Raw genomic sequence first — 15,825 nt, forward strand, 5'->3', positions numbered from 1 at the left:
AGACTCCTTTGAAGCACTGCCCCTTGGTTATACAGGTCTTCTTCCCAAACAACGCCCATCTATTGGCCCATAAACAGCCGCTGATGGAGGGGCACAGACTTAAGCCTGTCCATCAGTGCCTAGTTTTATTTTGTGCAAGCACAAATGAAAGGTACAGTATATGAAGTCTTAATCTATGGTTCAGACGAAGTGCATTGCAATGCGAGATGCTGATGGATGGTGTTTCATGTTTTAGGATGACAGCGGCCCAAATACTAGTTGATTACAAAGACGATTACAAAGAAAATCCTGACTTAGGCCTCTCATCCAGTTAAGCCAGTACTCTCTGCTCTGCACTGATGAGGGGCAATCACCCCAAAACAGCTGTCTGCAGATGGGGTGCTGGCTTATTTATTATCCAAGTCATGTCTCAAGGCCTGTTAAAAAGGTGGAACATTGACTTATAGGACAGCTGCCTTACATCTGGTGGCATTAGAGGCAGAGCTTGTTAAGAGCTCAATTGCATGTCTTTCTTCAAAGAATATGTTAGAATGTTTTCTAACTATTACCAATGACTTCTTCTTTTTCTTTCTCCAATCCAAATGTTAGTTCTTGGGAAATTCCAAAAGCAATGTTTTTTTCCTGAAATAAAGATAGAATATTGTTGAATAGTAAAATATATCACGTAATGCTTCTTTCTCAAAACATTACGTGTTGTACACCAGTAAGGCAGAAACCATAGAAGATCATGCAGTGGTATTTGTCTGGCTGAATCTCGGCTTATTTGTCGGGTAACGGCCGGACGCCATTATAGGCAATGGGGCCAGCAGGCATTCTGGTAATGTCCATGCAATGCCAGATAGCTCCCTCTGCCAGACGGCCCACTGGATCTATACGTATCTATTCCGATTGTCCATATTGCCTCCTTTGCTGACTTGATTCATTTTTCCATCACATTATACACTCCTCACTTCCAGAGGTTACGACCACCCTACAATCCAGCAATGGTGGTCATGTTTGCACACTATATAAAAAAGCATCAGCCTCTGGTGGCTGGGACCGTGGGAGCTCACACAGGCACACATGAGCAGCACCTCCCATCCCGGTCACCTCATATCACGAGCAGTGTATAATGTAATGGAAAAATGAATCCAGCCAGCAAAGCAGACAATCTGGAAAATTACAATACATTAGTAAGTGCCTTGTATTAATTTTGTCTATATGATAAATGTCATTTGCTAAAGTGATAGATATGCTGTACTGCAGTCAGATGGGGACCAGTAGTTGTTCATTGACTTCCATAGACAACATAGTTCTTGACATGAGTGAAGGTAATTGTGCAAGAAGGGGAAGGAGGGGCGCTGTGACTATCACCTATTGTGAATGACAGATCCTGTGTTTTCTATGTATAGGTGTTATCTGTCATTGTAATCCTGTCTGTCATAGTGAAAAGTGATTTCTACAGAACAGAAAGGGTCTACCTATTATGAGGCTGAGTGATCAAAAATATGATGATTTTTACATTTTTTTTAAACATAGATAACATGAAAAAAAAAAAAAATCTTAAAGAAAATATATTTTACATAAAAATACGATTTAAACAGTAGCTAATTTTCTGAACACGCATTCCCTTGAAAACCGAGTTTGCATGATTATTCACAACTGGGAATTGTATCTGATTCTGCACCTTGATTAACTCCGCTGCTGCTTGTAACATGGCCTCTCTGGCATCTTCCGGAATTGCTACATGTGTGCATACCTGCCAGTTCCCATTCTGGAATTTTACTGGCATGGAGTAAACAATATCAGCTGGAAGATTAAAAAATCCTAAAAGTAATAGAAAAAACGAAAGTCAGCATAGTCAGTGGAATGATAAGCACAGCCCTTTATCTCATGTGAACAGGGAGGCGTTATCAGAGCAGCCTCGGACAAGAGTTTACCTACAAAATCGATAATATTAGATTTATCTCGTTACTTGTTTATCAGGCACAAATACAAATATATTAAAATAAAGCTATTTCAGTAGGTTTAGTCAGATCCACGCTTTTTTCCCCCAACCATTTATTAATTAAAACTGCCTACAAGCAAATGATATACAATGCACGAAAACAGTTCGGAAGTATCCCGTAATTGTGCACATCGTGCTACATTTAATATATAGAGTTTTGACAGGGGTTGTTCAGATCTTTGATATGATATGATATGACCGTTATGGAGGGGTGACCCACCCAAGCATCAAGAGCTGCTTAAAAGTGCAGCTCCTACTCTGGAGGGCTTTGTGCAGCCATTTATTATATGGTGGTCAATTCATATTAATGTAATAAAAGTGTAGCTGTAGATAATACTGGGGTGATCAGCCGATTATTAGGGTACGCTTTATCTCCTACCTTCATTGAGGACACCAAGTGAAACAATCCCTCCAGCACCTGAATCTTGTTGCCAATAGGACAAGACAGTGGCAATGTAGTGGGCAGCTGAAAGGCCGGAGCGATGTTCCTTTCGTTTTTTCCACTCTGTCACAATCTCGTTGTTCAACCATTTCCTGGAAGTAAAATGGACTGATATTACTGCACCACACCACAAGGTTCTCATTTCCTCTGATTTTGATATATAAAAATTATTTTCTGTTGCCTGTTCTTTATTCATGGCCAAACAACTGAAGCAATTTGAACCAAATTTGGCCTATAGGTAAATCAGGTTTTAGACCAGCTTTCAACTCTTTAGGACCATTCTTGAGATATTGACAAAAAATAAATAAATTCTAGTACAAAACCAAATATGCCGCCACCACATGACCCATATTAGGCAGTAGAAGCTGCCTAATATCGTCCCTTTACAAGGGAGCATGTATGTGCAGATGATCTTGGAGGGAAGCGTTTCTTCCTGACAATTTGGTGACCCCCGCATTTACATGCAGAGACCTTCTCCAGAGATGAGCCTGTTGTTTGCCGTCAGCAGATTGTGTTTACACAGCGCGATCTGCTGCTGGCAATGATTTTTGTGTTTGCACAAATGATCCAGATACTCAATGATCAAGCATTTCACTCGTTCATTGGGTAATCGGCGGTACATTTACACCGCCAGATCATCACTAACAAGTGTTACTATGAACGTTTGTTAGCGATCATCTATGCAATTCTCGTCCCGTGTAAAGGCCCTGAATTCTTACTGACATACACACAGTCAGAGAACCCCAACTGGCCAAGACTCTTGCAGGTCCTTCAGTCTTCACCTCACTGACATTGTCATAGCGCACTGTGGATGTCACTGTTATCGAAGCACTGTGGGTGTAAGGCTACTTTCACACTAGCGTTCGATCGGATCCGCTCATATTAATGCAGACGGTGGCTCCGTTCAGAACGGATCCGTCTGCATTATATTGGCAAAAAATGGCTAAGTGTGAAATTAGCCTGAGTGGATCCGTCCAGACTTTTACATTGAAAGTCAATGGGGGACGGATCCGTTTGAAGATTGAGCCATATTGTGGCATCTTCAAACGATCCGTCCCATTGACTTACATTGTAAGTCTGGACGGATCCGCACGCCTCCGCACTGGCCAGGCGGACACCCGAACGCTGCAAGCAGCGTTCGGGTGTCCGCCTGCTGAGGCGGTAGCGGAGGCTGAACGCCGCCAGACTGATGCAGTCTGAGCGATCCGCATCCATTCAGACTGCATCAGGGCTGGACGGAAGCGGTCGGGGCCGCTTGTGAGCCCCTTCAAACGGAGCTCACGAGCGGACAGCCGAACGCTAGTGTGAAACTAGCCTTACTGTTATGTCCTTTAACCACACAAACAATCAACAAACGATATAGACAAAACAGACCTGTGCAAAGCTGGGTAATTATTCTGGAATATTATAAAATGAACCCCTTAAAGAGTAGTCCGGGTTCAGAGCTGAACCCGGACATATCCCCATTTTGCCCAGGCAGCCCCCCTGACTTGAGTATCGGAGCAGTTCATGCTCCGATCCTCTCCTTTGCCCTGCGCTAAATCGCGCAGGGCAAAGGCATTTTCTGGAGTTCTGGTGACGAACCCGGGATCTCCATAGGGCTGCCAGGCGGAGGCTTCCACCCAGCAGTGAGCACGGTGACGTCACCGGCACTAATGGGTGGGCTTTAGCATTGCTCTAGCCTGTAAAACTGCTAGGGCAGTGCTAAAGCCAGCACATCAGAGTCGGTGATGTCACTTAACACACTGCTGGGCGGAAGCTTCCACCCGGCAGTGTGTTATTGTAAATAAAAGAGCCCTTGCCCTGTGCGATCCAGCGCAGGGCAAGTTAGAGCATCGGAGCATGAAATGCTAACATCAGGGGGACTGCCTGGGTGAAATTATGGGTATGTCTGGGTTCAGAGCTTTAAAGGTACACTGACAGGCCCCACAAGCATATTTAGGTATCTATAGGAGAGTACAGGTCTTATAAGGGGTATTAAAATCATCTAAGTATCCCCCCTGTCCACATTCTAAATACAGTAAACTGAAGTTTTATAACTTGCTTGAACCGTCTTCAATCTGCCCAAGGGGCGGCGTTTCACCTCCACTTGCGCCCAGCCAGCCGCTCCCAACTGCCGTTTTGAAGCGCTGCCCAGCTCATCAATATTCACTTCGCTGGGCGGCTACTACTGTCCCCGACTTCACAAGATCCGGCGCATGCGCCGGGCACTGTTCAGCGCAGCGCTTCAGAGCGGGGACAGCGGAAGCCGCCCAGCAAAGTGAATATTGATGAGCTGGGCGGCGCTTCAAAACGGCAGTTGGGAGCGGCTGGCTGGGCGCAAGTGGAGGTGAAACGCCGCCCCTTGGGCAGATTGAAGACGGTTCAAGCAAGTTATAAAACTTCAGTTTACTGTATTTAGAATGTGGACAGGGGGGATACTTAGATGATTTTAATACCCCTTATAAGACCTGTACTCTCATATAGATACCTAAATATGCTTGTTGGGCCTGTCAGTGTCCCTTTAAAGACCCCATTAAAGTTGCAGCCTATTTTGGATTTCAAGAATTGCCATTTGTGTGTTGATATAGCCATATGGGGGCTTTTTTTGCAGAATGAGTTGTGTTTCTAAATGGCATCATTTTGGGGTACATCTAACATACATAACTTTAATCATTTAGTTTGTGAGATTAAAAACAGCAATTCCGCTATGTTTTTCTGTTTTATAGTGTTCACAGTGCAGTATCAATGACACAATTTTATTCTTATGGGTCAGTAAAATTACACCAATAGCAAAATTCTATAGTTTTTTTTTTTTTTTTTTACATGTTCCTACTTTTGCAGAATAAAAACACTATTTAAAAAAAAAATGTTTCTTTCTGTGTTGCTGCACCCAAAGACCCATACATAGCATTTTTATTTTCCATCAGAGCTGTGCGGGGGCTTATTTTTTTATTTCAGGACAAGTTTTAATTTCCATTGGTCCCATTTTGAAGTACATACAACTTTTTGATCAATTGTCTTTTTTGGGGAGATTGTTTGTACAAGAAACTGCAAATTTTTCATATTTTCTTTTTTTACAATGTTCATTATACTGGTTAAAATATGTTCTTTTTATTGCCTGGGTCATTATGGATGCGGTGATGACAAGTATGAATAATCTTTTAAAGAAATAAAGGCACTTGAAAAGGAAGGCATGCATTTTTTGTCTTTTTTACTTTTGCATATAATACACTGCAGTATGTCAGTATTGTAGTATATTTTGTCAGTTACAGAAAAACGGACAGTGGCTCTAATAAGCATCCAAACATGCCAGGCATGTAGTATCTTTAACCACATGATAGCAATATCTATGTAATATCAAGACGAGTCATATTGACTCATATTTGACATTTTCAACAAGGGCATTTACAAGACCATGTTCAAATGAGAAGGATCCTGTCAGGAATTCGGCACAGATCATACGCCTAACAATCCACTAGTAATGCATGTGTATGGGATATTTTATGTCTCATCCATATGCTCAGGAAAAATCGGTGCAGAATAATGAACGTGCTGAAGAGTTAAAAATGCACAGTATGCAGGTTTCTGCTGTGGATTTACAAAATCAATTATTGTGTGAACACAACCTTTCCATGAGAGCTCATGCACACCACCCATGCTGTGCATTGTGGTCCCCAGTGCATGGGCACCGTCCATGTGGTGTGGCCGGTGCTGACGGATGGAGACCCATTCAACTTGAATAGGACCTCTATCCGTCTGCACCGCAAAATTAATTGAGCATGTTCTATTTTTTTGCGGTGCCGAGGCACGGACCAAAGTGCCACTGAAGTGCTCCGTAGTGCTGCCTTTAAGTGAACGAGTCTGCATTCATGATACAGTGCGCAAATGCTCATATATTGTGGACCTGCTGTTTGCGGGCCACAATACGGGCATGGCCGGCACACATTCGTGTGTAGAGGGCAGCTTCCAGAACCAAAGTTGTGCGGTAGTGCTTGGGACATTTGGGAGGACTATTGTCAGTATATAGTGTACAGCCCCCTAAACTCACAATCTAGCATCTTTATAGTCTTAGCAATGACTATCGGCACTTTAAATGGGTTTTCTCCCTAACAGTACTTATCCCTCTATCCACAGATAGCCACCATTCAACTCTGCCCCCTTTGAGAAGAAGTGGACAAGTCCTGCTTCCTACCAGAAGGGAGTTGCAGTTCTAGTTAATTCTAGTTTAGACTCCATATTGGAGATAAGAAGACCTGAAAGAAGTAGCAGCCAGAGGAAATTGTTCTTCGGCTGGAACAGGAGCCACAAAAGGGAAGTAGCTTGTAGAGCACCCGGACTCCATGCTAATTTATTTTACTAAGTGTCAGGAGGGGGATAACAGCCCAAAGCACCTTAATCCAAGGATACCAAAACTGACCAAAAGTCCAGTAATCAGATCCAAGCAGAGTTTAGCACAGCAGAGAGAAAGAAAGCAGAGTTATTAAGCAAACCTGTCAGCCCAGCAGAGAAAGAGAGAAAGAAGAGTTATCAAGTGTGCCTGCCAGTTTATGCCAAAGCCTGCTGGAACCAAGAGAGAGAGACTAAATTTAAGAAAAGACTGAATATTGTCTGGAATCAAGTTTACCCAAGTAAGGGTCCATTCACACGTCCGTTGTTTCTTTCCTGATCTGTTCCGTTTTTTGCGGAACAGATCTGGACCAGATCTGGACCCATTCATTTTCAATGGGTCCTGAAAAAAATCGGACAGCACAATGTGTGATTTTTTTTCAGGACCCATTGAAAATGAATGGGTCCAGATCTGGTCCAGATCTGTTCTGCAAAAAACGGAACAGATCAGGAAAGAAACAACGGACGTGTGAATGGACCCTTAAGCTGCTGTTAAAGTTTATCAAGGTCTGGACTCAAGTTATTCTTCATCCCCTAACTCAACATGTCCCCTTTATTTGGTTCGGAGCCTAAGCCTGGGTCCCGATGTATCCAGGGTGTAGCACCGTGACACATATAGAGACTATTAAGGGCCGCTCCACACCACTTGGCATTCCAGTAAACCTGGGATGCAATAGGGTCCTGGGGGGTGGCGCGTTGCACATGCATGACTACAACTCCAATCATTTCCATGAAACCTCTGAGTACAGGGCTCGCATCATCTCCAGTAGTCCCACATAGGTTCGTGGAGCAGTGGACCCGCATGCGCACCATATCTCCAGTCTCATAGGGCATGCCAGAACCGCCATTCTCTTGATCACGGAGTGTCCCAGCAGCAGGACCCCCACTGATCAGGCACTTAATCTCTATGCTATGGATAGAGGAAAAGCATTACTATTGAGAAAATCCCATTTAAAAGGGCTGTCTCACTTCAACAATTGGCATTTATCATGTAGTCTGCAAGCACAACGCTTTTTCCTATAGTGTGCAAGTGTGGCCACCATTGCTGGATTGCAGGGTGGTCATAACCATGGAAACAAGCAGTGTATAATGTGTTGGAAAAATGTATCTAGCCAGCAATGGAAGTAATATGGATAATCACAGTACATTAGTAAGTGCCCTGTATTAACGTTGCCTACATAAGGAATGCCATTTGCTGAAGTGAGACAACCCCTTTAATACTTCAGGTCAGACCTACTGATCTTAACTGGTTTCGACACAGTTTTCATACTACAACATGAATATTATCACGATAAACTATTGTAACACCCCATAGATTTTGTGCAATGATGTTTAATGCTAAACCTTTTCCTTTCTTTCCCTAATTAGTTGCAGTGCACAGTTCTGCCCACTAGGGGTGTTCTTAGGAAAGATTGCTGCTTCACACTAGAAACCAAGTTTGGAGAGGACAGTTCCCGAGGGGGAGGGTTTGTTGAATGTGCGATAAAAGCTGGAAAGAAAGGATGCAGTGTATGCTGTTCAATATAGAGTTACTGGATTGTCTGGCCAGACAGGAGATCAAGCGGTATACTGCACTGGGACCAGAGAGAGAGTGGATTGTTTCTTGGAAGGAGAAATACTAAATGGTAGTGAGTTGCTGGCATTGTCTGCTCTCAGAGGTAACAGATCTGCACACCATATTAAAGTATTATGAACATTGCATCCAGGAGAGTATGAGATCAACCCCAACTAATACCCTGCATTCACCTCCAGCTGCAGTTATACAAGCTGTTTGTCTGGAAGACACTGTGTGGACTCTCCTAGTGTATACTTCTCATGCTGAAATTGAAATCTTCACAAGACAAATGCTTACAGCCTAAGGACCCCGTTCTGAATCATATAACTTAGTAAAGTGCAGGGAATCATAGGTTCTGGACTTGGACACCAGTTAAGGATTTTCCTGCACAAGTGAGCTACACTGTCCGCCATTGTTATAAATATTTAACCGAGAAGACGGGCCCCAACGCATGCAGCTGCCAACTATTGTCCCTTTTTCTTTTCTGCTAACGCCGGGACTATATTTGTGTTTCCTTTGTGTATATTTAAGCGTTGGAAGCCTTATACAGGGTTTAATATACTCAGCTGTTGTATTCTTATATGATTAGAGTCAATATCTAACTTTTATTTTATTCTGACCATAGTTTATCTTAGCAGTGAAACTTGTTAGAGAGCGACACCCTGTGGAGAAAAGTGTAATTGATTGAGATTTTTGTGCAAGAAGCTGTTTGACCGCGCATTGCATGTAATACTGCAGTAATTTTATAACTAGTAATATTCTCTGCAAGTTTTACTGCTTACCAATATTTTGTTTAGGGTCACATTGTTGAAAATAAACGGGCCCATTGTTCATATAAACTGTGTCTGAGCATTGGGGAAGAAAAAGGGAGTTCACCAGAGCAAAGAGAGATCTGAACCTACTATTCCACTTCTAAGGCACACCCACGGGTGCGCTACACTATATTACACATATAAATCTCACACATACCTGTCATGTATCATGGGGAGTAATGGTCTAAAGAAACTTGATGGACCCCAAATAGAACTGTCATATTCGTATATTTTTGACACATGAAGATCAAGGAGGTTAATGCCACCAATGTTGCCCCAAATGATCACATCTTTGATGACTGTAAGAAACATGAGAAAAAATAACATTTGTGACTTAAGAGAAATCAGGTCTATAATATGTATCTTCAGATAGCAGAATAAAATCATATTAAAAATTCATTACATAGAAATTGGCCACTTTGTAATGCACTAGTTATAGGGTTATCTTCAAAGAATATATGGATAAGCTAAACGTGACAAGGTACATTATTGAAATAATGGTTACTCTACTGACAAGCTTGTGCACCAAACTGCCAGTGCTGAACTGTATGTTGTACATTCACATGGCTAAAAAAACGCCATTAAAAACAGTCACACTGTTAGTTTTTCATGGCCATTTTGCATCAGTGTGTACATCCACTTTCTTGCTGTGTATCTGTTTTTAATGGCCACTTTGCATCTTTTTTAATGGTCATTAAAAACTGCTATTAAAAACGGATTAATTTTATTTGCTTTGTTTTTTAAATCCCAACACCTGCAGTGCCCTCAGTATATATTATGGTTCTCCCATAGTGCCCCAGTAGCATATGACCCTACTAAACTGCCTTTCCCTGCTGTTTGTCTTCAGGCCTGAAGGAGACTCCTGTCCGTCCTTCCCTTTGGAGGAACAGGTAGACTCAGTCCTGGAGTTAGGGTTTTCTCTAGGAGGTGTCCATCTTCCTTCCCTAGTTTCCAGGCCTTATTCCAGTATCCCCTTTCCCTCCTATGCTCGGTGTGGTGTTTTTTTCTCCCACACACAAGTGTGTACTTGTTTTTAACGGCAGTCAGATGGGTGCACTCCTGTCCAAATGGTCATTAAAATTGGTCCCATTAATTTCAATAGGGTCGGTCCAGCCAAAACAGGACATTTAAAAAGAAACAGCCATGTGAATAGACATCTAGACTTTAATTGGGTCTAAAAAGATAAATTTTTCCCTGTGATGTGAATGAGGCCTAAGGCTATGTTCACATCACATTTTTGTCCCTCATTTAAAATATATGTTGCAAAAGCTTTGCATAATGTGCATTTCCATCCTGCAGAGTCCAGCCAAAAACATATATATTAAACAGATACTTTTTCTTAAAATGGAATCTCATGCTGATGAATGCCACTCAGAGGCATCCATTTAAAGGGGTTGTCGTCTGGGTTCAGACATATTCCCCTTTTCCCCTACTTAGCACCTCTGACATGAGCATCGGAGCATGAAGTCGCCCTTGCCGTTTTGCAGGCGCCCATTAATGCCGGTGACATCACAAGCTCACTGCTCCACCTAGCTTTACCCATGGAGAACCCGGTATGTCACTGGATCTCCAGAATAACCTCCGATGCTCATGTCAGAGGGGCTGTCTGATGAAAACGGGGATATGTCTGGGTTCAGCATTGAACCCGGACAACCCCTTTAACATATACATTAAAAGGTGGGTCAAAAACCTGATGTGAACACGACCTTATCAGTATTGCACAGCAACACTTTATTATCTCAGCCTTTTATACTGGTAACTAGCCAACATCTTAAACCTCAAGGCATAAGGAGAGGTGATGAGACACAACAGACTGGGAACAGGACACTCCATACTGAACATCAGCCCTAGACCACAAAGACATGCCTACAGCTTTCATTGGTGGGGGTCTTTGATCTAAGCCAGTTGAGCTGGCCCCCACAGCTCAATATGATCTCTTTATCTCTGGGCTGTTGACAGTGGACATGACTGGTACCACAATATGCAAATGGTCCTATTCAAGTCCTGAGAACATAGTAAAAATTTACGGTAGTTTAGAGATCTTTGAAATTGTGTAGCTGTTCACATCACAAGCAGAAACAGCACAGTGCTTGGAAGAGCTTTGTAAAAATGCATATTCTCTGGGAAATCAAAAGTTAACAAAACTGTGTAGAGCTTTTCTATCTTGCTCAGGTTTTCATAAGCCCCTAAAGTAAGAAGGTTACTGTTAACGGTGGCAAAAATGCATTCTAATATTTGATCGCTTTGTTTCTGCTACTATTATTGCTACTAAGTCACTTATAAACATGGAATATCTTGACCCAAAATCATTCTCCAAAAAGAGTGTGGAAAAGTTAAATATTTTCATAAATATCAGCTGATGTAAAATTATGACACAACATTTGGGTCTCAACAATCCTTCAGCAACATAAGATGCAGACATGGACATGGGCTCAGGTCTAATATGGATGGAAAGAGACCCTGTAAGGTCCTAGGGCCACAGAGGAAGTGGTGGAGCCACTGTTGCCTCCATGGCCCCAGGAACTGCTTTCCACAATTTCATTGCTCAGTTGCCGACAAGTTTCCTTTGGGTTGTCAAGTGTTCTGGCTTCTCTTTTTAATCCCCTTTCTCTGTTAACTGACAACTCTAAGGCCCCTTTCACACGAGCGAGTATTCCGCGCAGGTGCAATGCGCGATGCAAACGCATTGCGCCCGCATGGAATCCGGACTTCAATGGGTCTGTGTACAAGAGCGTTGGTTTTCACGCATCATTTGTTCTATATTCTGGAATTTTCACGCAAAGCTGGCCTTATAGAAGTGACTGGGGCTGCGTTTTTCACAGATGGTTGCTAAGAGATGTTGTTTGTAAACCTTCAGTTTTTTATCACACGCTTGCAAAACGCATTAAATCACATTGCACCCGCGCAATAAAAGCTGAACGCGATCGCTGAACTTGCTTGTGAAATCGCGCATTTTTCACTGAACGCATCCGGACCTAATCCGCTCACACTCGTCTGCAAGGGGCCTAACACTTCAAGATGTATGAGACTGCTAGTGCTAAAACTGAGGGCAGAGGCTCAGGAGGGCCACTAAGACAATGCCAACATAAATATCTTTACACTTGTACTCACATACACATCTAGTGGTTTTAGCTCTTCTGGGGGTCATACCTGATGACAGATCAATTTTAACCCCTTCTACCCGGGGCCAATTTTCGCCCTTCTGCCCAGGCCATTATTTTGGCAAATCTGACATGTGTCACTTTATGTGGTAATAGCTTTGGAACACTTTTATATATCCAAACCATTCTGAGACTGTTTTCTCGTGAAATATTGTACTTCATGATAGTCATAAATTTGAGTCAATATATTTCACCATTATTTATGGAAAAAAATACCAAATTTACCCAAAAAAAATTGCAATTTTCAAAATTTCTATTTCTCTGCTTTTAAAACAGAAAGTGATAGCTCATAAAATATTTATTACTTAACATTCCCCATATGTCTGCTTAAGGCTACTTTCACACTTGCGGCAGGATGGATCCGACAGGCTGTTCACCATGTCGGGTCCGTCCTGAGGCTATTTCGTAGTGCCGCCGCTCCGTCCCCATTGACTATAATGGGGACGAGGCGGAGCTCCGGCGCAGCACGGCGAAAGCCGCCGGACTAAAAAGCCTGACATGCAGTAATTTTAGTCCGGCGGCCTTTCGCTGTGCACCGCCGCGCTGCACCGGAGCTCCGCCCCGTCCCCATTATAGTCAATGGGGACGGGGCAGCGGACCGGCGCCACGGCGAAATAGCCGCAGGACGGATCCGACATGGTAAACAGCCGGATCCGTCCTGCCGCAAGTGTGAAAGTAGCCTTATGTTGGCATCATTTTGTAAATATCATTTTATTTTTTTAAGACGCTAGAAGGCTTAGAATTTTAGAAGCAATTCTTAAAAAGTGGGTTTTGGAAATGTTCTTAAAAAATTTAAGGACCAGTTGAGTTCTGAAGTCACTTTGTGGGGCTTACATAGTGGAAACCCCCCATAAATGACCCCATTGTAGAAACTACACCCCTTGAGTTACTCAAAACTTATTTTACAAACTTTGTTAACTCTTTAGGTGTTCCACAAGAATTAAAAGGAAAATGGAGATCAAATTTCGAAATTTCACTTTTTGGGCAGATTTTCCATTTTAATCCATTTTTTTCTTTAACACGTCGAGGGTTAAAAGTCAAACAAAACTCAAAATGTATTACCTTGATTCTGCGGTTTACAAAAACAGCCCACGTGTGGTCGTAAACTTATGTAAGGGCACACGGCAGGGGGCAGAAGAAAAGGAGTGGCGTATGGTTTTTGGAAGGCAGATTTTGCTGGACTGGTTTTTAGATACCATGTCCCATTAGAAGCCCCCCTGATGCAACCTACATTAGAAACTCCCAAAAAGTGACCCCATTTTGGACACTAGGAGATAAGGTGACAGTTTTATTGGTACTATTTTGGGCTACATATGATTTTAATTGCTCTATATTACAGTTTCTTTTTTAGGCAAGGTAACTGAAAAAATGTCTGTTTTGGCAGTGTTTTTATTTTTTACAACGTTGATCTGACAGGTTAGATCATGTAGCAATATAAAAAAGTCTGCAGCACTCGTCGATTTGTAGCAAAAAAAGTGGATTTATTCCATAGTAAACAGCAAGGGAATGTGAAGTTTCGACCGTTCCCGGTCTTTCTCAAGCAGTAAAGTGAATACAAAAGCATGTGTCTTATATAGTGCCTAATCAATTACGTAAACCCTCCCCCAGGTATATCCGTTCATTAACATTGGTGCATATACATAATCATTAACAGACAGCTTCCTTGTGCAATATATCTTAAGTTCCGTTACCTCTCCTACAGGGGGATAATGTTCTCATTGGCCGATAATCAAAGGGGACGCATGCGCATTGGAGACCCCGGGACGCCAAATAAAACTTGTTCTAAGAAGACCTGGAGGAGAGGGAATTAGATCCCCTGGACATTATCCCCCTGTAGGAGAGGTAACGGGACTTAAGATATATTGCACAAGGAAGCTGTCTGTTAATGATTATGTATATGCACCAATGTTAATGAACGGATATACCTGGGGGAGGGTTTACGTAATTGATTAGGCACTATATAAGACACATGCTTTTGTATTCACTTTACTGCTTGAGAAAGACCGGGAACGGTCGAAACGTCGCATTCCCTTGCTGTTTACTATGGAATAAATCCACTTTTTTTGCTACAAATCGACGAGTGCTGCAGACTTTTTTATATTGCTATTTGATGGTGGATCAACAGCCAGGATCCCGATCTGCCGGCACCAATATTACCGTGGTTAAGGTACAGTGCATGGACTTTCCAAATTGGCTTATTTTGGAGATAGGAGTGCTGCCGGACCTATTTATATTAGGTTTTAGATCATGTGCTATTTTTTTAGAGCAGGTTGTTACGGATGCAATGATATCAAATATGTCTACTTTAGTATGTTTGTTTCAATTTTACATTATAAAGCATTTTTGTAATTTTTCTTTTTTTATTAATGTGCCTCATGTAATTTTTTTCTGTATTAATTTTCACCGTTCCTTTCTTTCCTATTTACTGTATTGTAATAAAGTCATATATTTTGATTAAATAAATATTATTATATATTTTAGAGATATAGTCCCATGATCTTTCTTTTTTGGTTTAGGATGTGATATTTTTGATCTGGGGGCATTATTTGGAGAAGTATGAGGTTGTTGTAGGTTCTTATAACATGTAACTTTGCCTGTTAAGATTTTTTGATTGATGCAGCAAAACCAAGTGATAGAGTCAAATGCTCTTGTTACCTCTTATAATGGAATACAGCTTTGGGATAAATGTAAATGCTACTGTTATCAGATTTGAAATTTGCCTACATAAGAGACATTTACTATTGTGTTATTATGCTAATGGAACACAGCCAAGGGAGAAGACAAATAGTATTGTGACATCACTACAACAGGACACAGCAACGAAATAAAGACATACCACATTGTGACATCACCACAACTGCCATCTGCCTGCAAATAGAGACAAACACTGTTCTGACATCACAATGTAGTGAAACCTAAGGATAAAGGCAAACACTACTGTGACATCATCCTAATGTTCTGCTAAGAAATAATGACATCATCACAGGACAAATATTATTCTGCCATATATCACAACAGAACAGAACCACGAAAGATAAAACCTATTGTACCAGTATCACAATGGAATCACTTCCGCCTACATGTCAGTGGAGGAGACTGCTGCTATTACATTCAGATATCTTCTTAGTCTGGGGAGGAGTGAGTGATTGCTGATGCCATTGCTTGTTCCCATACAGAATCATTATTTGCCAGCAGCAAACTGTGATTAGATGGCACGATCTGCTGCTGGCAAACAATGATTTTTTGACCTAGTTAAAAATTGCGATTGCCCGGGTACTCCTCGGCACTATTGACGAGCCAAGTTTTTAAAAATTCTGCTTCACCAAAGGTTGACAGGAAATTTGATTCATTACGAATTACATCGCAATGAATTGCATTCCATTGTATGAAGTGGGCGCAATGACGGGGAACGGCGATCGAATCGCCCCCCATCATTTAACCTCTCGGATGCCAATTTGAATGCTGATCACGACATCTGAGAGTCACATTCAGCCTACCAG

At 42.0% G+C, this 15,825-nt stretch overlaps 1 protein-coding gene across 1 annotated transcript in view; it reads right to left on the reverse strand.

The window, feature by feature from the left end:
* The window catches only part of MDH1B (malate dehydrogenase 1B), a 61,869-nt gene that overhangs the window by 20,991 nt on the left and 25,053 nt on the right, over nucleotides 1-15,825 (reverse strand). Inside the window, exons 6-9 of the mRNA XM_044304430.1 lie at nucleotides 9,322-9,463; nucleotides 2,367-2,521; nucleotides 1,667-1,806; nucleotides 549-621 (exon numbers count right to left, since the gene is read on the reverse strand). Coding sequence (XP_044160365.1) covers nucleotides 549-621; nucleotides 1,667-1,806; nucleotides 2,367-2,521; nucleotides 9,322-9,463 — 510 coding nt within the window. The remainder of the gene's footprint in view (nucleotides 1-548; nucleotides 622-1,666; nucleotides 1,807-2,366; nucleotides 2,522-9,321; nucleotides 9,464-15,825) is intronic.

The sequence above is a fragment of the Bufo gargarizans genome, chromosome 8 (genome assembly GCF_014858855.1).
Source record: "Bufo gargarizans isolate SCDJY-AF-19 chromosome 8, ASM1485885v1, whole genome shotgun sequence".
Taxonomy (NCBI): Eukaryota; Metazoa; Chordata; class Amphibia; order Anura; family Bufonidae; genus Bufo; species Bufo gargarizans.